The sequence below is a fragment of the Calliphora vicina genome, chromosome 3 (assembly GCF_958450345.1).
Source record: "Calliphora vicina chromosome 3, idCalVici1.1, whole genome shotgun sequence".
In the NCBI taxonomy this organism is placed as follows: domain Eukaryota; kingdom Metazoa; phylum Arthropoda; class Insecta; order Diptera; family Calliphoridae; genus Calliphora; species Calliphora vicina.
The window spans coordinates 68,214,564-68,240,817 of NC_088782.1; the positions used below are offsets into that span (position 1 = coordinate 68,214,564).

The 26,254-nt window shown below is 30.6% G+C and overlaps 2 protein-coding genes across 7 annotated transcripts in view; one reads left to right on the plus strand and one right to left on the minus strand.

The window, feature by feature from the left end:
- The window catches only part of fry (Protein furry), a 293,867-nt gene that overhangs the window by 111,634 nt on the left and 155,979 nt on the right, over positions 1 to 26,254 (plus strand). For all 6 annotated transcript variants that reach the window (XM_065503200.1, XM_065503203.1, XM_065503202.1 and 3 more), the window contains one exon: positions 10,635 to 10,802. In XM_065503200.1, coding sequence (XP_065359272.1) covers positions 10,635 to 10,802 — 168 coding nt within the window. The remainder of the gene's footprint in view (positions 1 to 10,634; positions 10,803 to 26,254) is intronic.
- LOC135954346 (procathepsin L-like) lies at positions 580 to 1,824 on the minus strand. The gene is made up of 3 exons (XM_065504486.1): positions 1,645 to 1,824; positions 1,386 to 1,594; positions 580 to 1,322 (listed from the first exon to the last, which is right to left on the minus strand). Exons 1-3 carry the CDS (start codon positions 1,822 to 1,824, stop codon positions 623 to 625), a joined length of 1,089 nt encoding a protein of 362 aa, XP_065360558.1. The 3' UTR covers positions 580 to 622.

A 26,254-nucleotide genomic window follows, 5' to 3' on the forward strand; every position in this document is an offset into this window, starting at 1 on the left:
AATACATCAAAATTGTGTAGTGGTTTAAAAAGCCTCTAAAATTTTTTGGATTTTGTTTCTTCTGTTATAGACTAAACTGAACATGTTTAACAGTAACATGTTACAGGAAAACATCTGATCTGCCAAAAACAGTGCAGTCAAAAAGAAAATTTCTAAAATATCTCTCTTTACACTGATTGTTTCTACTGTAACATTCAGTTGTCTGAGAGAATTCTTGTTGTTAGAGTTATATTGTGGCATTTTATGGGATTAATTTTTGTGGAAGATCTTAACCCGCTAGCTCCTTTCTTTAGGGGTCAATTTCACTCTTTTTTCGAGAAAATCAAAAAGGATATTTAAGGATTAAAATAGTCTACGAAAATGTTTGCTGGAAAATTTCAGTTTTATTAGAAAATTTCAAATTTATACCAAAGTTGTAAATAAAGCGTTTTACGCTTAATTAGCAAAATTGGGTTTCACATAATGCTTTGCGATAAATACAAATAACTGCAACAAATTCGTAAAATCAAAGGAAAGAGTAACTTTCTGAATTTTAATTAAGATTACAAAATTTACATAAGAAAATCATTCAAATTTATTATTAACATGTACAAAGCTTAAAGTGAATTGTTAAGATTTTCATTTAAACAATAGGATAACTGCATTCACTGGCAATAAAACAATAGTTTTTGCCTCTTGGCAAACGGAAGTAGCCATCCTCACCCCAAACCTGGCTCCAAGAATTCTTGACGATCCAGTAGTCCTGACCATTTTCACTGCCATAGCCCACCACCAAAATAGAGTGATTAGGTTCGCCCTTGTTGCACTCTTTATCGTTGAAAATACCTTTATCGTATAATTTCAAAGACTGAGGACCATTAATAGAGCAGGCGAGAGGGCCCAAAGTAGCAATAACTTTCTTCATGGTCTCTTCATCCTTGGGTTCGATGACGGCAAACCCGGTAATCCCAGCAGCTTTGAGGTTGTCCTTATACGAGCATGTTTTTTTATTAGCCACATAAGGATACTTTTCACCGTTAGCAATGCCTTTTTGGGTGGTGACGAATTCAAAAGCATATTCTTGGAAACCACCATCACAACCATCCAAACCGTATTCTTTTTTACCACAATCCACTAGATTCTGTTCGGAGAGATCGATGAGTTTGCCAGTCTTGCGGAAGACATGACCTTCAATGGCGCCAGTAACAGCAAAAGACCAACAAGAACCGCATTCACCTTGGAATTTCACAGGAGTAACACCACCCTTTTCACGCCAATCGAAAGCGTCTGGTACGACTTTATTTTGTACAGCGGCCTTTCGGCGATATTGCTTGGCAAAATTTCTAATAAAAGATAGAAATTTGAAATAAATACATGGTTTAAAGTTTTATTGTTGAAAAACTTACTCGCCCGCACTGGATTTACGATTACCAAGGAAATTTTTAAGGAATTCGGCATTGGTGACATCAGCAAAAGCATTGATCGCTAATTCGAAAGTTGCCTCGCCAGCGGCATAAGCTAGATTGTTGGCATCGACCAATTTTTTGTTGGCATTGAAAACACCTTCACGCAATGTCTGCTCAGCAGCGGAGGCATAAGTTTTTCCAGCTTGTTGCTGGAAAGAATTTACTTAATTTTATGAAATTGAATTGAATTGTAACTTACAGCAAAATCAGCAAAATTGTTGACATTATCTAACAAGGGCACATCTTTTACTTGATCCGCAATAGCATTGATGCCACTCTGAAAAGTGTCGGCAATAGTATCGCCAAAACCAACGAAACCACCAAATTGGGCCAAAGCCATGCCACAAAACAGCGGCAAAATGCAAACAATCAGTTTCATCTTAATTAAAGCGTAATAGAGAAACAAAATATGTAAATTATTATTTGTTAATAACGCTACTAATAATGATAGTCGCTCAAGTCCGCCAGCCAACCAACCTTTCAAACGTAATCTGAAATAATGTCTTAATAATAACTAACAGCATCTTTTATAGATTTTGCTAAATGTTAACTACCGATTTGGCCGGCCATCTATTGACATTTTTTTCCTTTATTACTATCATCAATCATTAATAACACAGGGCAACAAAATCGAAAAAATTTTAGAGGCTTTTTAAACTACTACACAATTTTGATGTATTGTGGTTCCAGTAGTACAAATATGAACCAAATTTTAAATTCTGTGGAGAGGTTTTTTTTAAAAAAATTTGTTTGGCGTTTCTTTACATAATTAATGATAACTCTAAAAGGGTTAGCTCGATATGTATTATTAAAATAAACTTAGAAAAATTTAAAATTACACAATCTTTAATCCGTTTATATATTGCGTTTTAATCGGCTCAGTAGTTTCGGAGTTATAATACAAAATTGAAGCAAAAAATATATTTTTTACGTGAAAATAGTTATTTTTGTTTAAAAAAAAATCGTGAAAAATCGAAAATGGAAGAAATTGTTCAGATTTGTGGCTTTATCGCAAAGCCACATGCAATAGGAAGAAAATGAGATATCGGTTATTAAAATCGATTGATTCTTTTCCAATTTATTCACAATTAAGTGACTTCGCTCATTTTCACAAAATTTTTGATATACATAAAATTGAGGAGATAATCACCCTTATCGTGGTTGCGGTAAACGTCTTACGCCTACGACTGTTTCGTACTAGATTAAGGATAAAATGCAAACTGTTTCTTTAATCTAGTACGAAACTGTCGTAGGCGTATGACGTTTACGCCAACCACGATAAGGGTGAATGTTCTTATTTTGAATGACTGAATTTTTAAAACATTTTCACCATGCTATGTACAAATTTTCTCATATATATTGCTTTTTAATCGGCTCAGTAGTTTCAGAGTTATAATAACAAATTGAAGCAAAAAAATATATTTTTTACATGAAAATAGCTAATTTTTTTGTTTTAAAAAATCATTAAAAATCGAAAATGGCAGACATTTTTCAGATTTATGGATTTATCGCAAAGCCACATGTAATTGGATCAAACTAAGATATCGATCATAAAAATCGATTGATTCTTTTCGAACTTATTCACAATTAAGTGAATTCGCTCATTTTCACAAAATTTTAGTTTTTTTGTGTGATATACATAAAATTGAGTAGTTAATGTTCTTCTTTCGATTGATTGAATTTTGAAAAAAATTTCTCCATTCTATTTACAAATTTTCATACAGTGCAACTTCGACAATCCGGACACATATAGTTTTAGGCTCGGTCGGATTATCGAGTTGTCCGGACTATAGCAGTGAAAATTCTTGAAATAATCTGAGTGAATTAAAACATGAATCTACTCTTTTGGTGCATATATATTTATTCAAAAACCAAAATTGCTCTAATCCTGATTTTCTGCTTATTTCATAACTTTTCTATTTCCTAAAAGAAATTTTTATATTCAGTCCAATTATGAATAAAAAATCCGCTGGAGTTTTTCCCTTCTCCCATTTTTATTGAATTTGAATAGCAAAAATGGGAAAAGGGAAAAAACTCCCGCGGATTTTTTATTCATAATTGGACTGAATATAAAAATTTCAATACATTATTTTGGTTCAAATGTTAACGGGTCCACATTATAGGTATACGGAATACATTTTTTTTATCTTCTAATTATTTTTTTTTTCGAATCAAGACTTTTGTAAAATATCCACTATTACTTTGAAGTTAATGTGTTTTATGTTTGCGAAATTAGACAAACACGCTTACGAGGGAAAGAACGGAAACTGAAGTAATGACAGTGCAAAATGTGAATCAAAGTGTGAACAACAAAACATTCGAGGTTAAAACGGTAAAACAACGGCATTTAATTTTTGTTCTTGCATAAAGAAACATTCTAGAGGCAAAAATTTTAAATTGTCCGAAAAATATAAGCGTCCGAATTATTGGAGTGACCGGACTGGCGCATGTCCGAACTGTCGAAGTTGCACTGTATATATATTGCGTTTCGATCGACTCAGTAGTTTCGGAGTTATAATAACAAATTGAAGGAAAGAATATATTTTTTGCATGAAAATAGCAAATTTTTTTGTTTTAAAAAAATCATGAAAAATAAAAACCGGCAGAAATTGTTCGGATTTATTGCTTTATTGCAAAGCCACATATAATTGCAACAAAATGAGATATCTATCATAAAAATCTATGGATTATTTTCGAATTTATTCACAATTAAGTGAATTCGCTCATTTTCACAAAATTTTTGTTTATTGTTTGATATACATAAAATTGATTAGTTAATGTTCTTCTTTCGATTGATTGAATTTTAAAAACATTTTCCCCATGCTATATACAAATTTTCAAATATACATTGCGTTTCGATCGACTCAGTAGTTTCGGAGTTATAATAACAAATTGAAGCAAAAAAATATATATTTTGCGTGAAAATAGCCAAATTTTTTTTTTTTAAAAAATCATGAAAAATCGAAAACGGCAGAAATTGTTCAGATTTATGGATTTATCGTAAATAGTAATAGGAACAAAATAAGATATCGATCATAAAAATCGATGGATTATTTTCAAATTTATTCACAATTAAGTGAATTCGCTCATTTTCACAAAATTTTTCATGGATTAAAGATTATGTAAATCTCAATTTTTCTAAGTTTATTTTAATTAATCGGAAATATTTAACAAAATTTATAATTTTACTTAACATTTTTTTTAATAATAATATAATTTTTGTACTTAGGTAGCCATGATGCATAAAATCTATATAGTGGTTAGTCAAGTCTTTTTTTTTTTGCTGTTGACCTGTGTAATTATTAAATTTAGTATCTATATATTTTGAGATTTAACTTAAAATATTACATCAATTAAAACTTAACTATTACAATATTAAAAGCTAGTCATATGAGTCTTACAATTAGGTAAAAAAATAGAAAAAAAACCTTTAAGTTTTTAAGATTTTTTTTGTTAACTTACTTCAGTAACTTCTTTACGGTTAATCTAGCAAATTTCTTATTGATTCAAAATTTTAAGATGTACCCAGCAAAAACGTTACTTACTTAGTAAGCCAGCAAGTAATATTGGAGCCAAGACATAACTACTTATTATTTGACTGAAACACTACTTATCTTTGTTCGAGATTTTTAAAAAAATCATGGGTCAAGCTTACAAATGTACTTACAATCAGTTGAGAAATAAGTAGTAAATTCACAACAAGAATATGTAGCTAAAAAAAAACACAAAAAATATTGCCTTGTGTGGGAATCGAACAGTCACATTATTTGCTTGTGTTTGATAGTCAAGCTGCTAACGCACTGCTCCATGTACGAGTTATTTTATTGTAAGTTAACAATAGTTTTAACATCAACATATAAATAAATATGATATGAACAAACAAATTAATGACTTTGACTGGTGGCGAACCACTAACCTCCCGTTTTCCAGTCAAACACACTAGATAGCTGTGCTAAATGCAAAAGTTCATTACCAGCCTGTATAAAAATAAGTACTTATTCTAGTAAATAAAATAATGTGCTGGGTAACCACCACTCATTACACAAGAATGCATGAAATAACTAGTTGTCATTACAAAAATTCACAAAATTTGTGCTGGGTACATCTATCTTATTTATTTAATATTTCATTAAATAAAGTATTAAGTATTGAGTCTGATCTTGTTTTATTTTGATTTTATACTTAACCGAGCATGAATTTTGATAATAAAATGCAATATTCTGCAAGAATTGATTATTTGTTAGGTTAGGTTAAGTAGCCGTCCAAAACCTTTCATTGCACTGTGGTTCCAAATCAAAATCTAGGTGGACAAAATTATTTGGCGCTCTTTTTATATAGAATTGGTGTCTCCGATTCCAAAAAAAAATGTTTAAAAGATCAACATAAATTTTTTTTAAGTTACAGTAGGGTAAAATACGTTTTCATGTGTTTCTAAAACTAAACTTTTAAAAAGATCTGTATTTACTATATTTCAAGTTACATTAGGGTCTAGATATATAAAAATCAATAATAAAAAAAATATATTTCTAAAAATTCCATTCCGAAAAATTAAAAACAAAGTATTTCGGCAGGTGCTGGCGGCTGCAATTTTTTTACAAAGACATTCCCCAGAAGTTTCTTTAAATGATTGGACGGGCTTCGACGGTCTTTTTCTTTTGGCAAACTATATAGCATTCTTAGAAAAAAAAATGTCAGTATATTTGGGACCCAAGTTTAATGGACTATAACAGGAAAATGGATAAGCCCATAAATATAAGATATACACTTAATAAAAGCCTATCTCAATGTTTATCTATGTTTTGAAGTATGAATTTCTATATGGTAAAACAATTGAGATATATGTAATTTAGTAAAGCAGTAAAATATTAAAAAAAATTAACGAAAATATGATTCAAAATTGTTTGAACTTCTGGCGCTTCTGTCGAGAAAACGAAATGTCCAATTGAAAAACCCATTTATATTGGAGGAGAACAGATTGTCAGCTTCCGAAAAAACTTCGTTTTTCCTAATTCTGAAGATACTGATTTTCATAATTTTGTCCACCTAGATTTTGATTTGGAACCACAGAGCATTGTTCCCTTTGTGGTACTTGAGGAAATAGAAGATAATGGAAAGAAGAAAGATAGGCTAAATCTGTAGCATGAGTGAGAGTAAAGTTAGCAAGAGAAGATATAGATAAAAGTTGGAGAAGTAAAAGGAGAGAAGAATTTAAGAATTCAAGATTTCAAATAACGCAGACCATCATGGGTCACTATGAGGTGCAATTTGCATGCTGTTCAATTGTAAGTCGAATCATGGTTAAATTGAAGACCAAACTGTACATGTTAAACAGTAACATGTTACAGGAAAACAGTTTCGAGAAATCCGTTCTTTACGCTTAATTTGCAAAATTACACGCCACTTTGGGTTTCACATTTAAAAAAAAAATCGCCAAAAATCCATTTATGATCCGAATGAGCTGAAATTTTAAATATAAATAGTCCTTGAGAAGATCTACAAAACAAAAAAACAAGCATACATATGTAAGTAATCTCTCTCTTAGTTCAAAAAATATTTAGGGTTATTTATTTTTTTTATTTTGCTCGATTATTTTTCGTTTTTTTCATATACGGAGGGTTGATTTTTTTTAAACATCTTCTATATTTGTGATAAAATTCCTAATAAAAACAACTTGCTAAAGGTATTTATAGACGGCAATACTGAGTATTAACACTTTTAAAATATTATTGAAATCAGTCTGTATTTAAAAAAATCGTTTCGAAAAAACATTTATTGTTTATATGATACACATATTTTATTTCTTTGTCGATTGATATTTTTCTGAAAATTTTATTTTTATTTCATATTTTCTTGACATTTTTATTTGCCTTATTTGTTTTTATAAATACATACCCGATACATATGAAAATAAAAAGCTTTTGAATTGTTTTAAACAAATTTTCAATAAAAATCATTTGTATTTTTTGAAAATCTAAAACAAATTTCGTTTAGACGATGAAATTGTATTATGATATTTGAGTTTTTGACAAATATTAATACTCAGTATTGCCGTCTATAAATACCTTAAACGTTATTTCGTCCCCATAAAAAGTTACAAAATTTGTTTTTAAATACCAAAATTCATAAAACGGGAAAATGTGTTCCAAAAACTGAGTTTTTTTTAGAAAAGTGCCCACTGTGACGTTATTTACCGTATGATAGCAAACAAACTTTGCACGTATTTAAGTAACATATTGACTTATACACTGGTGCATATTCCTATAAACGCACTTAATTTAACTTTTTTAATGAGAGACAACTTAACGGTACTTTTTGAAAGTAAACAAGTTTTTTTTCTTATTCTTGTTGTTTGCCTTAATTATGCGATCAAATGTTCTTGGTGCTATTTTAAGTGGAAGATTAGTAAAAACGCAGACGTGAAATTTGTTTTTAAAAAAGTTACCAAAAATTAAATATTATCAATTTTAGTTTTTTTTCAACCAAAGTTACGTTTCTAATAGTAACATCTGAATTTACTGCAACTTTTTCTATTTGAATCAATAAATTTCATCACTTTTAATGATGCCCAGGGAACTTTTTTGTCCGATCAAGAAAAGATTCAAATTAAATTTTTTCACGGCCAAGGATGTTCCAATAGAGAAATTGGACGTAAAATCGATCGTTTGGAAAGTGTGGTGCGAAATTTCTTGAAGAAAGGTCAAAATTATGGTGTTCGCAAACCTACAAAGGGAAATACAAAACTAACAAGAAGACAACTTAATCTAATAAAACAAGAAGCAACCCGCAACAAATTGAATTCCACACAAATAAAGAATAAACTGAATTTTCCAGTGACTTCCAAACACGTTGCACACATTTTACGAAACGATGAAAACATAAAATGGAAAAAGCCGAAATGTAAACCAATGCTAAAAAAGCACCATAAAGAAAATCGTCTAAAATTCGCAATGGAGTAGAAAAAAGTAATTTTCTCTGACGAAAAAAAATTTAATTTAGACGGTCCTGACTCATGCTATTGGCACGATTTGAGATCAAACGATGTTCGGATGTCAAAACGTAATTTCGGTGGTGGCAGTGTTATGGTTTGACAAAAATGAATAGTGCGATTTATAACGAACTGTTGGAAGATGCTCTTCTCTCATTTATGGATGAATATTGCATATTGCAACAAGATAATGCTGCAATCCATGTTTCTAAGCAATCGAAATCTTGGTTTAATGAACATAGCATTCCTCTGTTGGGCTGGCCGGCTTCTAGTCCGGACTTAAACCCAATAGAGAACTTGTGGGGAAATCTGCTTTGCGTTTGTATAATTTTATAATCAAATTTTTTTTTAAATTGTCCATGTTTTGATTGGTCTGGGGGGGCTTGTGCCCGATTAAGTGAACCAAATTTTACTTTACACTCTTTTGCATTAAGTTCTCCTTCCGGGTCATTTAAAAATTATATATAGTCCCGAAGAAATTTGTTTCTATAAAAGAAACAAATTTCTTTCGGATGCGTGTAACTTTTTATAGGGACGAGATAACTGTTAGCAAGTTGTTTATATTTTATTCGGAATTTTATCACAAATATAGCTGATATTCTGAAATTCAAAAAAAGGAAAAAAATTAAGCAAAATTAAATAAATAAACCTAAATATCTCTTGAACTAAAAGAGATTACTTACATATTTATGCAAGTTTTTTGTAGATTTTTTCAAGGACTATTTTTATTTTAAATTTCAGCTTATTCGGCCCATACATGGATTTTTGTAGATTTTTTTAAAAAATGTGAGACTGTGGTGGCGTGTAATTAAGCGTAAAGATCTTTATTTACAACTTTGGTATCTTTGGTGACCCCCATTTTTGCGGCAAAAATTTTCGTAGAATATTTTAATCCTTAAATGTCCTTTTGAAATGATTTTTTTGATTTTCTCGAAAACAGCATTAAATGACCCCTAACGAGAGGATCTTCCACAAAAATTATCCCCATAACATTCCACAATATAATTCTGACAATAATAATTCTTTCAGACATTAACTTACAATATGTTTTTCTCATTTTTTCTCATGATGCCTTCGATCAAAAAATTTAAACTTTGACCCACTGTAAAAAAAAAACATAGACCAGCTGGACAGCATGCCTTTTCAGAATTATAGGGTCGCTATTCTGTTCCATTCAAAAGTCTATTTCTTTGTTGTAAGCCTTTTGTAAGCTTTGATAATTATGAACTTCATCGTGTGTATTTTACAGGTAAATAACCGATTATGTTCGGACCCCGGGTGGCTATGGCTGCTCACCACTATTCCATTCCACAGCCTCAAGAATTAAAGTAGTTTTATGATTAAAATCTGCATCTTTCTTTATTTAAGTCAATTAGTTGTAGTTATTTATTTTTATACTTTAGTACGTAATCGTATTTATGTATTAACAGCCTGATTTTATAATATAAATTACAAAGATTTTGTAATTTGTTTAAAATTTTTAACCCCCTGTTTATACCTGATAAATTTTGTATCATGATAAACGTCAAAATGTTTGTCAAGATAAAAAATTATCAGGTATAGTCTTCATTTATTAGTATTATTGCATTGTTATGATAAAATTGTTAGTGGTTTTGCTCAGACAACTTTGTCTTGACAGCAAACGTCATTAATTGTTATGATACATATTTGTCAAGTATAGACAGGGGCTAATAAAATTCCTTTAATAATTTTAGAATGTAGCAAATATTTTATTTAAAAAAACAGGCTGTAAGGCTTAATTTTTGTTTAAGTTCTTTTAGTTGTAAACAAATAGTCCGTCGTCCTATTATTTAAATAATTTTAAAAGAAATGTTTTCTTTAGAGAAAAGTTAATGAATGAATGAACGAATGCTATGCTTTTTAATTAAATACCTTTAAAGAATGCAACTTAATTACATATTATTAAATTACTTACCCCAACCCCAACTTGATTGGCTTCTATGTATTTTTATTTCTCTTCTCTAAGATACCATAAATTTTTATTTGAACAAATGAATAAGCTGCATTCTTGTTGATAATTTTTCTTTTTATTATTATCTATATTATTTTGTTACTTAACTGTTAAATTGTTTCCCTTTTGTTTTGTTTATAATAAATAAAATAATGTTTTTTGTTTTAGAATCTTGTGTACTAAATACTAAAGAGTAAACGCTGTTTCATGCTTTCAACATTTATTTTTCTAGTTCATCACCGGATTCATTAAATGCCGATCGAAGTGATAAATCAGCTTTGGGTATGGCATCACCGCAGGCTCTATACAAACTGGTGGTTCCACTGTTACGTTGTGAGGTGGCTGATGTACGGGATGCGGCTGTAAATGCTTTGGGAATGATAAATCATGATGCCCTTAAGTAAGTAGCAAAATAAAATCGAAAAATATTAAGTAAAACAACACGTAAAAAAGCAAATATCAAAAGTCAATAACGAATAGCAAAGGTTTTTATGTCCCAGTAAATATTATAGGTTCTTAACAAATACCAAAGGAAAATTAAAAAAAAGTCTGCAAAACTAAATTTTATTTTTAAAGGTTGTATGATCCATTAATATTTACAGATGATGGGCATTTCCATGTCATAGTACGTGACATTTGTATGCCTAGATTTTGCAAAAATAATAGTAACTGAAAAATAATTTTGTCTTTATGTTCCATTCAGAGGGTACCATATTTTAAAAAAATAATAAGTTCTTTCGAAACATTGTTGTTCAAAATATCGAGCGATATAAGGGTATATCGCACGTGACATAAAACTGAAGTGACATGCAAAAATTTTCGAAAATCTGCGAACCGCGGGAATTTTTCTTCTTATATCCACCATCAAAAAAGTATATCTCGGAGACCCACATTAGTATACACTAATACCCCGGTTTGCGTCGCTTCGTTCTGCGTCGGTTTCGAAGTTGCGTCTTTTAAAATTTCTGTGATTTCGAATTTGCGTCGATTTTGTTCCAGTTTGCGTTGCATGGCTTCGAAGTTGCGTCGTTAGTGCTTCGATTTGCATCGTTTTTGTTTCAGTGTGCGTCGCATGACTTCGAAGTTGCGTCGTTAGTACTTCGATTTGTGTCGTTAATATGAAAATGTTTGTATTGAAAAATCAATTTTTTCAGCAAAAATTATGAATCTAGGAACCAATTAAATGAAAATCAATACAAATGTATGCAAAATCGTGCTTCGTTTTGCGTCGCGTTTCTCCAGGCCCAATTACCGACGCAAAGCGGTGTATTAGTGTATATATTCTGGGTCCTCATATGATTCTAAGACGATCTAGTTATGTCTGTCCATATGTATCTGCGTTGAAAACACGATTTCACAAATACTCTCTACTGATAAGGTATTGTAAATGGCCAATATCAGTCTACGATTTCACCTAGCCCCCATACAAATGTTCCCCGGAATACTGGTTGAGGAGTCATAAATATGTTTATTATGCGGCAATCCTGATAAAATTTTGCATAAATTGTAAAGTATGGCGAAAATCGGGCAACATTTGTGCCTAGTCCCCATACAAGGTCCCCCTCAAAAAATGACTTGAACTTTCATAATTGTCTTATAATAACACTGTCCAACAATTTGAGACTTTTTGATTTGAACAGAATAGCGACCCTATAATTCTGAAAGGGCTTGTTGAGTAGATAATTTTTGAAGAATAAACTTATAGTCCACCTGGTCGGAATTTTTTTTACTGTGGGTCAAAGTTTTCATTTTTTGATCGAAGGGAGCAGTATACTAACTGCAAAAAATGTTGTAAGTTAATGCCTAAGAGAATCCTTATTGTCGGAGTTATATTGTGGAATTTTATGGGGATCATTTTTGTGGAAGATCTTAACCCTCTAGCTCCTCTCCTTAGGGGTCAATTTGACCCTTTTTTCGAGAAAATGAAAAAAAATTCCTTTCAAAAAGGACATTTAAGGATTACAATATTCGACGAAAATTTTTGTCGGAAAATTTCAGTGGGGGTCACCAAAGATACCAAAGATGTATATAAAGCACTTTACGCTTAATTAGCAAAATGCATGCCACCTTTTTTAAAAAAAAAATCACCAAAAATCTATTTATAATCCGAATGAGCTGATATACATATGTAAATTATCACTTTTAGGTCAAGAGTTATTTAGGTTTATTTATTTACTTTTTTTAATTTTGTTGGATCTTTTTTTAGTTTTTTAGATATGTCGGGCCTACGGTGGTTCGAAATTGTTTTTTTAAATATCACCTATATTTGCGATAAAATTTCGAATACTATAAAAATATTTTGCTAACAGTTATGTCGTCCCTATAAAAAGTTACACGCATCCAAAGTTGGTACATGTAAAAATGGCCGTATTTTTTTTTGAAAAAAATGTTGTAAGTTAATATCTGAAAAATATTAACTTACAACATTTTTTTCAGTTAGTATACTGCTTCGATCAAAAAATGAAAACTTTGACCTACTGTAAAAAAAAATTCAGACCAGCTGGACTATAAGTTTATTCTACAAAAATGCTCTACTCAACATACCCTTTCAGAATTATAGGGTCGCTGTTGGACAATGTAATTAATTTTGTGATGAAATTATACATAAACAAGTTCTATATGAAGCTAAACTTGTCTACCAACTTTTGTGAGGATCGGTTCATAATTTACCCTACACCCCATATAACCCATATATCATAAAAAAGTGCAATATTTTTGAAGGACTGAGATTTAAAGAGACATATATTGGAATCTAATTGAGATATTGACTTGAATTTTTTTTGTAAGACCAAAAATTAACTTATCTAAACAAAAAAAAAATAGTTCGGAATAAATGTGGTTCAAATTGGTCCTTATATTTGCAATCCTATTAAAATTTTGATAAACATTTTAGTTTTAGAAACTCAATAAATATGTAATAAAATCTTTATTTATCCACAGAACTCCACGAAATTTTCAAGGTTTTTTTAATTTATCATTCTTAATAACAAAGCGGTAAAAAATTGTCAAAAGGGGAATCCCGCAATTCCTAAAAATTGAAGCGAAAATCCGAAAAATGGTATTTTTTACAATTTTGTCCCTACACAGAAAAAACTATTTCTTAAACCGTTTCAATTCAAATATTTATCCCATATTGAACTGGTTTCAATTATTTCATAATTAAATCATGTATTCATTTGTTCAAAAACAAAATTTCTTGATATTTTCTATTGAATTTTGAGTTTTGAATTTGATTATTTTGACAATTGAATATACAATTTTCGTTATTGGTTGAACTTTAAAAACAAAAATTATTGAATAGATAATTTTCGTAATTGAAAACACATTTCTGTTATTTTTTGTGTTTCAATTACGAAAATGAATACTTGATTTAATTATGAAATAATTGAAACCAGTTCAATATGGGATAAATGTTTGAATAGAAATAATTTTTTCTGTGTAGGATCCACATTCCCTTCGGGGCTGGGAAAATACTTTGGGGATAAATAGGGAACATATCAAGGTTTCTAAAGCAGCTTTCCGTTTTCTAATCCCAGTTTTGGGATTTTAGAACATGTGGCCCAATGTTGAAATTTTGATAAAAAATAGGTCAATTTCCGAAGGACGTAAGGCCTACATATTCAAAAAATAGAACATATTTTATATACCAAAATGTTCTCCGTAAAGATACCTTACAGAAAAACATAAAATTGTTATATGTTCTTAAAGAATTTTTTTTTTTTAATAGAAAAAGAGTTAAGTCACCTTTTCGCCCAAAAAACAGCAAAAATCTAGTATTTTTTTAATTTTTAAATTTGAAAATAGTTTATTTTTGATATTGCTTTGAAATCTTTTGTATATATAATTTAGTTGTCTAACTAACAAAAAAAAAATCGAGTCCATTCGGTCCGAAATTAGGCACACCCAAGCATGTTTTTTTCAGGACTGTTCCAAAGATCGATGATTTTCAACTCAAGTTTGCTTTATCAAACAGTCTTTCAATCTTATGAGTTACAAAAATCTACAATTTTTGCCTTAAATTTACTTTATTAAACATCCACGACTAGTGTTCCAAAAATTCATCATGATTGCTTTAAAATTTCTTTATAAAACATCTACGATTAGTGTTTAAAAGATCCGCGATTATTGTCTTAAATTTTGTTCATAAATAATCCTCAATTACTTTTAAATTTTCTTTTTAAAACATCCCCGATTAATGTTCAAAAGATTCAAGGTTAATGCCTTAAATTTTATTTATAAAATATCTACAATTATTGATCAAAGGATCCACGGTTAAAACCTTTAATTTATTTTGTAAAAGATCCAGGATTTTGTTTCCTACATTCAAGGTTCAAAACTCTAATTTCCTTTATAAAAGATCCAGGATATATTATCCACACATTCACGGTTAAAACCTTCAATTTCCTTCATAAAACATCCATGATTTCAAATTACTATTGATTCCTTTATAAAGTCTCCACGAAAAGTGATCATAAGACTCACGATTAACGCATTGTAAAATATCCACGAAACATTTTCATAGACTCAAGGTTAACCATTCAATTTCCATTGTAAAATATCCACGAAATATTTTCATAAGAGTCAAGGTTAACACCTTCAATTTCTTTTATAAAATATCCACGATTAATGTTCAAATATTCTCGGGTAATACCTTAAATTTCCTTTATAAAATACCCACGAACAATTTCCATAAGACTCAAGGTTAACACCTTCAATTTCCGTTATAAAATATCGACGAAAAATCTTCATAAGACTCAAGGTCAACACCTTCAATTTCCTTTGTAAAATATCCACGAAATACCTTCAGTTTTCTTTATAAAATATCGACGGAAAATCTTCATAAGACTCAAGGTTAACACCTTCAATTTCCTTTGTAAAATATCCACGAAATACCTTAAATTTTCTTTATAAAATATCGACGAAAAATGTTCATAAGACTCGAAGGTACCGTAGTTTTAGCTCCCATAGCGCCGCCCATTTTAATAACTTAAACTCGAATAACCCTTGGCTACGCCCACCTCAAATTTTATTCCGATCGGACCAGCCGTTTAGAAATGACAGATTTATTTCCATAAAATTTCGATTCTGCCCCACTGTGCAGTAGTACAATATAAATTTATTGAAAGTATTGGCCATTATTAGATGGATTCCGAGACAAAAAAACTGCTCATCTTTTGAGGTCAAAGTGTTTCAAAGTGAGAGTGTTCTGCATCAATCGAAACATAGTAGACGGACTGGACTAGGTCTGGACAAAAAGGGGGGGTGAGCCAAAACTTCCCAACCACTTTCTAACCGGTATTGCAACATGCGGCCGAGCTTTGTCATGAGGGAATATGACGGTTTCATATCTGGTCGTTTATTCTGGCCGTTTTTCAGCCAATACTCGCTTCCAAAGAATCAGTTGTGTTCGGTACAAGTTCCTTGTGATGGTCTGGCCAGATTTCAGCAGCTCATAATGTATATGACTCTTTCGGTCCTACCAAATACAGAGCATTACCTTACCGCAATGGATATTTTGCTTTGGTGTGGATCTCTTACGCTTCGGGTTATCGTAATGTATCCGTTTTTCATCGCAAGTAATGATTCGGTTCACAAATGTTTTTTTTTCAAGCAGCATTTCAGACATACAAAATCATCTTTCAAGTTCTCTCGGGTTCCATTCGTATGTTACCCAATTTCCCTGATTTTCGATGAATCCAGCGGCTTACAAACGTTTTGAAATTGCGGCTTGAGTAGCACCCAATGATTTTGCAAGGTCTTGTTGACTCTGACAACAATCTTCACGGAGTAATGCATTCATTTCTTGGTCGTCAAACTCAATTTCCAAACATTTGATGATATTCAGCTTACTGGGTAATACTCATGTATGTGCTTTGTTAGTGGAAAGAATGGTTGACATTAATAATGTGGGATTTTAAGCACAGTGTTCTTTCAAATGGATAAAACGTGACATAGTTACAAAATCTAGAGATATTTAATGTGTTCTTAATATTAAAACACTAGCAGACTAAATCATTTTACTTAAAAATCAATGAATGTGCTGTTCAGCCGATTTTATAATTGGTTTTCCGTAAAGAAACATAAATATTTGTATAATTTCGCTGAATAATTAGTTATTTTAGTTTGTTATGTAGAAAATTAAAAATAGAGATTAATTAATTTTAATATTTGCCAGTTAGAATGTTAATAATGAATATTCTAGTGCGAACAACTTAACTAGAACCTATGAATGTAATTATTGTTACATTACTGCAACAATTTCAAAACCAGATTGGCTAGATATATTTAAATATCTAAGTGATTCCGTTTTGTTTGCCGGTTATTATTAATAGTTTTGTCATAAAGTCTAATTTATTTATAAACACAGCCTCAAAAGTGAGTAATCATCAGTGAATAATATTCTATTTTTAAAATAATAAAAAACAGTAGAGTCCGACCGATCGGTCTAATCTACAACAAATTGAAACATTTAAATGTTAATTGATGGATACATTTTATGAGTTACTCTATCTTGAAAAAAATTATTTAATTAACAGGTGTTTACAAAATATTGAAGCTGTGTATATGTTTAGAATTTCTAACTTAATATTTGAGCCAGGTAGAACATAGGAAAGGGTTAACTGTCATACTGCGCTCACTTTTCGACATGTACGATCAGCATACTCTGGCAAATCATCATGAATAGATTGACACTTAAACAACGCTACAAAATGATCAAAATTTACTTTGAAAATCAGTCATCGATTCGCACAACTTATAGAGAACGTTTTTATGGCAAAATTGTATTGAGCGGTGCCCAGTGGTATCGAACAAAAAGAGGGAAATACATCTTTAACTTTTAAACGGTTAGTTGTTAGTCCGATTTAAATGAAATTTCACATGCGCAAATTCTTCCTCTTCTCTGCAAGATGTTAAGTTTTCCCCATATATGAGGGAGGATCAATAAGTCGGTGACTCTTTGAATGAAACACAGTTTTTTTTTTGCAAAACAAAAATTTATTTTTCAATATAATCTCCTTTTAACTCAATACACTTAATCCAACGTTTCTCCAGTTTTTGTATCACTTCGAAAAAATAATTAATTTTTCCGTAAGGTCCTTAAAATAGGCATTATTTCGTCAATAATTTCATCGTTGGAGCTGAATCTCTTTCCACCGATCCATTTCTTTAGGTTTGAAAATAGGAAGTAGTCACTAGCGGCTAAATCCAGAGAATATGGCGGATGAGGTACCAATTCGTAGCCCAATTCATAGAGTTTCGCCATTGAGACTGCAAACGTGTGCAACCGTGCATTATCAAAAACTCATTCAGACAACTTTCTTAAAACCAGCTGATCATTTTAAAGCGAAACCACACTGCCATATGAAATGGCTATGGCATCAACAATCTCATGCACTTTTACTCTTCGGTCGGCCAACACCATATCGTGGGTTTGTTCGACATTTTCTGATGTACTGACCTCAATTGGCCGTCCAGAACGTCCAGGAAACTACGTTTTTACCATTGAAATCGATGGCGCAGAGTCCCCATAGTATTTATCGAGCTTTTCCTTGGTTTAATTGACGGTTTATTTTTCCTAAAAAAAATAATGTTTAATGAGCACTCGAAATTCACTTTTTTTCCCATTTTTAGAAGAATACACGAGGTTGTATGTTTTGAACAGCTGTTAAATGCAAAGTAAATGATGAAACTTGCTCAAAATTTTACAGTATTCTGTTTACATATGGTACTTGATGGCAACAGTGTTGCATTTCATATAACTACGAGGGAAGTTCGAAAATATTGATCCGCCCTCATATCAATGGATAGGGGATTTTGTCTATTTTTCAAAAATGTATATAACTTTTGCCAATTAAAAAATTAATTTTTGGAAAATATTACAAAAAAAAAGCTTTTTAGTGAGTTTTTGCAATGATACAAATTTTTCAAATTGAAATTAAATTTTTATTTATGAATATTTTTTAATGGAATTTTACAGTTATATAGATTTTTCTATTGAAAATCGAAAAATAAAAACAATTTTTGAAATTTGTATCAAGAAATTTGTAATCAATACCCAAACAAATTTTAACTTTTAACCCAAGTATTATTTTATTATTTTTTTTGATCAAGTTACCTTTGTAAAGCATGTCAATTATTAATGTCAATTATGTTCATTTGTTGTTAATCTAATTAAAATTAGTGAGCAGAAAAAAGTGCATACTAAAATTATTAAATATTTTCAAAAGAAAAACAACTTGGTCTTACAAAAAGTTGGCCAAACAAAGGCCAACAGTAAAAGGTTGTCGTCAAACTGTATCCAATGATACTAAACAGTACCGTGAGAACTTGTCCGTATAGAAAACCTGATTCAGGTAGAAGGAATGGTCCACATGAAAAAAAATAGAAAGCAGCCCGGACTATTTGGTACGAAAAGTTAAAGCCAATGCAGGTTTAAAAACATAAAAGGCTCAAAAAGTTCCTTACCTGAACTTTCCTAAAAATATAGAGGCCAAAAACAGAGCACGGAAATTGAAGTCAAGTTCTATAAAAAATATTTCTACTGCACAATGGATGACAAAACGTATGTTCTGGTAGATTTTTCGCAGCTTCCGGGCTTAAATGTTTATGTTGCTGATGTTCGAGGAAATGTTGAAGAAAAGTTTAGGACCTAAATACAGACAAAATTTCCCAAAAAGTTCTGCGTATGGCAAGCAATATGCAGTTGGGGAAAAAAGACAAACATTTGTTACAAAGGGCTATATAAATACCGAAATTTACATCATGGAATGTTTACAAAAGACGATGCTTCCATTCATTTAGTATGTGAGGACATACTAAAACCGTTTTCAAAAAACTCATACATTTTTAGACCGATTTCAAAATTTTAAACAACTATAGTTAGGTAAAGAATTAAGCTTTCATAAAATGTTTGTTTAATATCTATATTCCTAGAAATTTTTATAAATAGTTTGGCTTTCTTTTTTATTTTTTTTCCTAATAGTTATTTTAATTTTTGTCTATGAAACCCTATTTTTTTTGCACAGTATTTTAAAGACAATTTTATGTAGACAAAAACGAGATTTTAGTTGTTAAAATCGGTTTATACTTGCAAAAGTTATTAAACTTTTTCGAAAAAAGTTCCACAAAATTTACCTTGTAAATTAAAAATTGTAGAAATTTTTTTTTTTATTTTGTTTTTTGTTTTTTTTTTTATTCATATGGGCTGGGGGCGAAAATACTAAAAAAGGTGTTAATGAAAAGTTGAATAACTTTTATAATTTTCATCCGATTTGAATTGTTAAGAAGTAAATTTCCTTAATACATTGGTATAAATTTGTATAAGCTTCCGTATCAAAATAAGCAATGAAAAGTGATTAAAATCAAAAAAGTTGATAAATTTTGTTTTTCTTTTAGATATTCTTAACAAAAACAATACTTATAACTAACAAATGTATCTAAAAATGCACGTCATTTTAAAGCGTAATCAGTTTTATTTTTAAAATTTAAAGTCGGACAGAGACTGACTGAGTTACAGATCGATAAGTTCACGGACATAACTGAAAACGGTTTTTTCAGAATAACTTCTGAATTTGAGGGTGTTTTGGACATTTTTTGACACAATTTCTAATGTACTCAGCAAGCCCTATAACCTACGCTAGGTCGTTTTCCAAGTTTTTTTCCATCGTAGAAAAAAAAATAAAAAAACTGTATGGTATGGTATTAAAGCAGCCGTCGAAAACCTTCGTCTCTTACAGCTCACTTGGGTCCAAAATCTATCCCTTTGTGATACCTGAAGAAGAAAACGAAAACAGAAAGGAAAGAAATAGCAGTTGAAGAAAAGGGAAATCTATATATTAAGTTATAGCGACATTTGCAAGAGTAGAGTGAATATAGAAATGAGTGGAGAAGGAGGAGATGGATTAAGAATTCAGAGAATTCAGCTAACGCAGACCAACATGGGATAATTGCTGGGTCCCTAAGAGGTACAGTTTGCACCATCTGCTTTCCCTGATGAAGGCGTCTATGCACCTTAATATTTTTATAAAATTTCAACAAACTAAATTATATATTTATAACCTACACCACCATAGTGGGGAGGGTATAATGCGTTTGTGCAGATGTTTGTAACGCCCAAAAATATTGGTAGAATCACTTTCTGAGTCGATTAAACGATGTCCGTCCGTTCGTCTGGTTGGCTGGCTGGCTGTCCATGTAAACCTTGTGCGCAGAGTACAGGTCGCCATTTTGAAGATATTTTGATCATATTTGATACATATTATTTTTTTGGCCCAAGGACCAAGCCTATTGAAACTGGCTGAAATCGGTGCATTATTTCACCTAGCCCCCATACAAATGTCCTTCCGAAATTGGACTTTATCGGTCATAAATGTGTAATTTATAAATGTATCTCCACAAATTGCGCTCCAAATAAGTTTTATATATACAAAATTCATGTCACCAAATTTTGTTACGATCGGTCCATAATTAGTCATAGCTTCCATAGAGACACGCTTCCGAAAATTACTTTAACGTGCATAAATCGCTTAGAAATGTTGGTATACTCACAAAATTCAACATAGTAAACTTTCATATAGACACAAATCACACGACCTAATTTCATGGTGATCGGTCCATAATTGGTCATAGCCCCCATATAAGGCCCACTTCCGCAAATCTCTCAAAAATATAATTTATTTAAATATTAAAAGAAAAATATTTTTGCTCTTTTACTTAGTGTAGGGTATTATATGGCGGACTTGACCGACCATAATTTCATACTTGTTCAACACACTATGTTGAAAAATTATTAAAGGAAAAGCTTTTGACCCACTGTTTTTCATATATATTTTTTATCTTAACTAATCGAATAAACATTAGGTGCTGATGTTGATGCGAAAGAAGTAAGGATTGAAATGGTTTTCTGTCACACAACAGTTTGTAGCCCCTTTGTGTGGCTGCAGGAGGTGAAAAATATTGTATAATTTAAGTTCATGAAGAACTTGAAAAATCTTTAATGTTTACTTTCATTGAATATATGTATATTACATGTACATTTCGCTTTACAATATAATGTACATTACATTTTGCTTTGCAATAAAATACTATTGCGTGTATGACATAAAAATGTGGGATTTTTTTAAAATTTTTAGATTTTATTTTGAAACTTTTGTACAATATAAATTTATTGCAAGTATAGGCCATTGAGGTGCTTTTGAGGTCAGGAAAGAATCAAGCCAATATCGGATACTCTGTTCGAAAGAGAGAGCGTTCTGCTCCAATCGAAACAAATAAGAGCCGGACGGGGTAAGGTCAGGACTATAAAGCGGGTGGGGCACAACTTCTCAAATACTTAATTTTAAATACTTTTTAGCAGGTATTGCAACATTTCGCCGAGTGCTGTCATGATGGAATATTAGAGTTTCATGTCTGGCCACATATTCTGAGCGTTTTCCAGGTACAGGTTTCAGCAGCTCATAATAGATGTAGGACCCTTTTGGTCCTACCAAATACAGAGCATTAACTTAGCGCCATGGATATTTGGCTTTGGTGTCGATTCGGCTGGTTGGCTTCATCATCACTTATGCTTCTGGTAGTGATTCGGTGCAAAAATGATTTTCTTTTATAGGGTTGAAGTAGCATTTCAGACATACAAAATCGTCTTTCAAGGAATCTCAGCTTCAATTCGTATGGTACCCAATTTCTCTGCTTTTGGATAAATCCTGCTGATTGCAAACGTTTTGAATGATTTTCCAAGCTCTTGTTGAGTTTGACAACGAAGAGTGATTTCCCCTAATGGTTTTTCACATTTAATATTTTTGTTTTTATTAAATTGTATTTTTGATAGTTAAAGTGAAACATTATTCTGTAATACTTAAGTTGCGGACACTTTGGACAAGTGTTACAGAAAATGTCACCTTATTAGTTTCTAAAGTTTTCTTTAGGTTTTAACACATATTATACATATGTGTGAACTTTTCTTCACTAATTCCTAAGTCATTTCATTTAGACTATAAACATTTTAATAACCTTTACAGCATATTTTTTGGGTTACCATTATTATATGGGTACTTATGGTTCGTTACTTCAAACAGAAGCTTCTTAATACGAGTTGGATGTTTTTCTTACAGCCATTTAAGGCAAACGTACGCATTAGGGTGGAATTTATTTTATAATTTTTAAATTTTCTATGCTCCCAAGGTCAAAAATTGGTCTCCTTGATTTAAAAAGCAAATGCAGAGAATTTGAGCAAAATCGGCTAACATTTCGAGATTGCACATTTTATTTGAAGTTTTGAGTTTTGGGCCAATGACTTAGAAATGCGAAATTTTTTGAAATGTTTTTTAGTATGAAAAGTGCAATATTTTTGAAGGACGGAATTTTAAAGTGGCACATTTTTGTCTCTAATTCAGATATTGATTTGGAATTTTTTTTGTAAAACCAAATATTAACTTATCTAAACAAAAAAAATATAACTCTGAATAAATGTGGATCAAATTGTTCCTAATATTTGCAATCCTATTAAAATTTTGATACAAATTTTAGTTTTAGAAACTCAATAAATATGGAATATGTAATAAAATCTTTATTTATTAACAAAACTCAATGAAATTTTCAACGTGAAAATTAGCATTCTCAGAATATCAAAATTGTTAATAACTTCAAAAATATAGGAGGTAAGATTTTATCGTAAGCCAATGTTTATATTTTACAGTAAACGAATTTTATCGTAAGCGACACTCAGTGGTATAGAAAACAAGTAAGAAAGTATGGTCGGTCAAGCCCGACCATATAATACCCTACACCAAGTAAATGAGTAAAAATATTTTTCTTTTAAAATATCAATAATTTATATTCGTGAGTGATTTTCGGAAGTAGGCCTTATATGGGAGCTATGACCAATTATGGATTATGGATCACCATAAAATTAGGTCGTGTGATTTATGTCTATATTAAAGTTAACTATGTTGAATTTTGTGTGCATACCAACATTTTTAAGCGATTTATGCACGTTAAAGTGATTTTCGGAAGCGGGTCTATGTGGGAGCTATGACTAATTATGGACCGGTCGTAACAAAATTTGGTGACATGAATTTTGTATATATAAAACTTATTTGGAGCGAAATTTGTGTAGATACATAGATAAATTAAACATTTATGACCGATAAAGTCCAATTTCGAGGGGACATTTGTATGGGGGCTAGGTGAAATAATGGACCGATTTAAGCCAGTTTCAATAGGCTTGGTCCTTGGGCCGAAAAAGTAATATGTACCAAATTTGATCGAAATATCTTCAAAATTGCGACCTGTACTCTGCGCACAAGGTTTACATGGACAGCCAGCCAGCCAGCCGGCCAGCCAACCAGACGGACGGACGGACATCGTTTAATCGACTCAGAAAGTGATTCTAAGTCGATCGGTAAATAGAAAATTCTATATAAGTGTAAAATTTCATTAAAAAATATTCATAAATAAAAATTTTATTTCAATTTGAAGAATTTGTATCTATGCAAAAACTCAATAAAAAAAATTTTTTGTCATATTTTTCAAAAAAGTACTCCATGAATTTTTTAATTGTCAAAAGTTATAAATATTTTTGAAAAATAGAAAAATAGCTTGAACGAAATTATATTATTTCCCATCATAACATTTTTACTTCTATGTATAACAGGTATGTTCTGCAAATCACATTTTATAAAAGTGGTTTGAAATCACATAAATGGTGTTCTGAGCACATAATTTTGTGATTTTAAAACGTTCAACAAAGTCACTAATGTTTTCAAATCACTTGGTTATTTCTGCGGCTATTGAATGGAAAATATTAAAATAAATTATTTAAATAAATTAAACAATATGTCCTTTATTAATTTTCTTATAGAATTACTTGTTTTATTAAAAAAACACCTACAATTTAATAAAAATCTAGAGACACCTTTTCTGCTGTAATAAGTTTATTTGCTTTTGTGATTTCTTTTGTGGTTTCAGGTTTGTTTTCAGTTGTCAGCTGTTTATGATTTTCGAAAATACATGGAAGCTTGCCGGACTAAAATTTTTTAATGTTTGTCTAAAATATGTTCAATATCTTTAAATTAATTATAGAATTCGTCATAAAATTCATAATATTTGTTAGATTATATTATAAGTTATCAATATGCGTTAAGTTTTTTGCGCAAATTGGAAAAAAAATGCAACAAAGTTGAAGCAAGTGGTAACCAAAAGCAATTGTGTACTGTGGCAGCTTTACTGTTTTGTTTTCTTTTTGACATAGTGGTTGAGCTTGCGCCATAGTTTTTGCAAAATTTTTATAAAATGTAGTTCCATTCTTTTTAATTCCATTAAAGATATAACAGAAGCTCCACATTAGCAAAACAAAACATTTAAAATAAACGAATCAGCTGTTTTCTTGTGCTTTCGAAAATTTAAAATCACACCGAAAAATATAATAACAGTGTGATTTACAGAACAGGCACAAATCACATGTGTGATTTTAAAACGGTATGTGATTTGAAATCACGTGGATTACAGAACATACCTGTAAATTTCAAAATAATCAAAAAAAAACCTCCTGTAAAATTTGTGTTTTGCCGCTTACGGTAATTTGGCGCTAAGTTTTTTTTTTAATAAAAAAAGAGTTAAGTCGCCATTTGGCCCAAAAAAACACAAAAATCAACTATTTTTTGAATATTTAAATTGAAAATCGTATATTTTTCAGGTATGTTCTGCAAATCACATTTTATAAAAGTGGTTTGAAATCACATAAAAGGTGTTCTGAGCACATAATTTTGTGATTTTAAACCGTTCAACAAAGTCACTAATGTTTTCAAATCACATGGTTATTTCTGCGGCTATTGCATGAAAAATATTAAAATAAATTAAACAATATGTCCTTTATTCATTTTCTTATAGAATTACTTTTTTAATTAAAAAAAAACACTTAAAATCCTAGAGACACCTTTTCTGCTGTAAAAAGTTTATTTGCTTTTGTGATTTCTTTTGTGGTTTCAGGTTTGTTTTCAGTTGTCAGCTGTTTATGATTTTCGAAAATACATGGAAGCTTGCCGGACTAAAATTTTTAATGTTTGTCTAAAATATGTTCAATATCTTTAAATTAATTATAGAATTCGTCATAAAATTTATAATATTTGTTAGATTATATTATAAGTTATCAACAAAGTTGAAGCAAGTGGTAACCAAAAGTAATTGTGTACTGTGGCAGCTTTGCTGTTTTGTTTTCTTTTTGACATAGTGGTTGAGCTTGCGCCATAGTTTTGGCAAAATTTTTATAAAATGTAGTTCCATTCTTTTTAATTCCATTAAAGATATAACAGAAGCTCCAGGCATTTTTTTATTTTCATTTTAATATTTCTACAAAATTATTTGCAAAACAAAACATTTAAAATAAACGAATCAGCTGTTTTCTTGTGCTTTCGAAAATTTAAAATCACACCTAAAAATACAATAACAGTGTGATTTACAGAACAGGCACAAATCACACGTGTGATTTTAAAACGGTATGTGATTTGAAATCACATGGATTACAGAACATACCTGTTTGAATCCATAATCGATTTTGCTCTGAAATCTTCTGTTTGTTATTCATAATTTAGTTGTCTAACCAACAAAAAAAATTTCAGTCCATTCGGTCCAAAAGTCCGACCTATATTTTTAAAAAAGCGGCACAAGATGGCAAAATTTTAAAATTTAAATTTTGAAATGCCTATAACTATAATTATTAGAGATAAATATCACACGCAAGCATGTTTTTTTTTCAAAAATATAAAAGTCTTTAAAATCGGATGGGAAACAAAAAAAAATGCATGTGTTTAAAAATTTTACATGTCGAAGGTACCCTGCTTTGAGTCCCCATAGCGC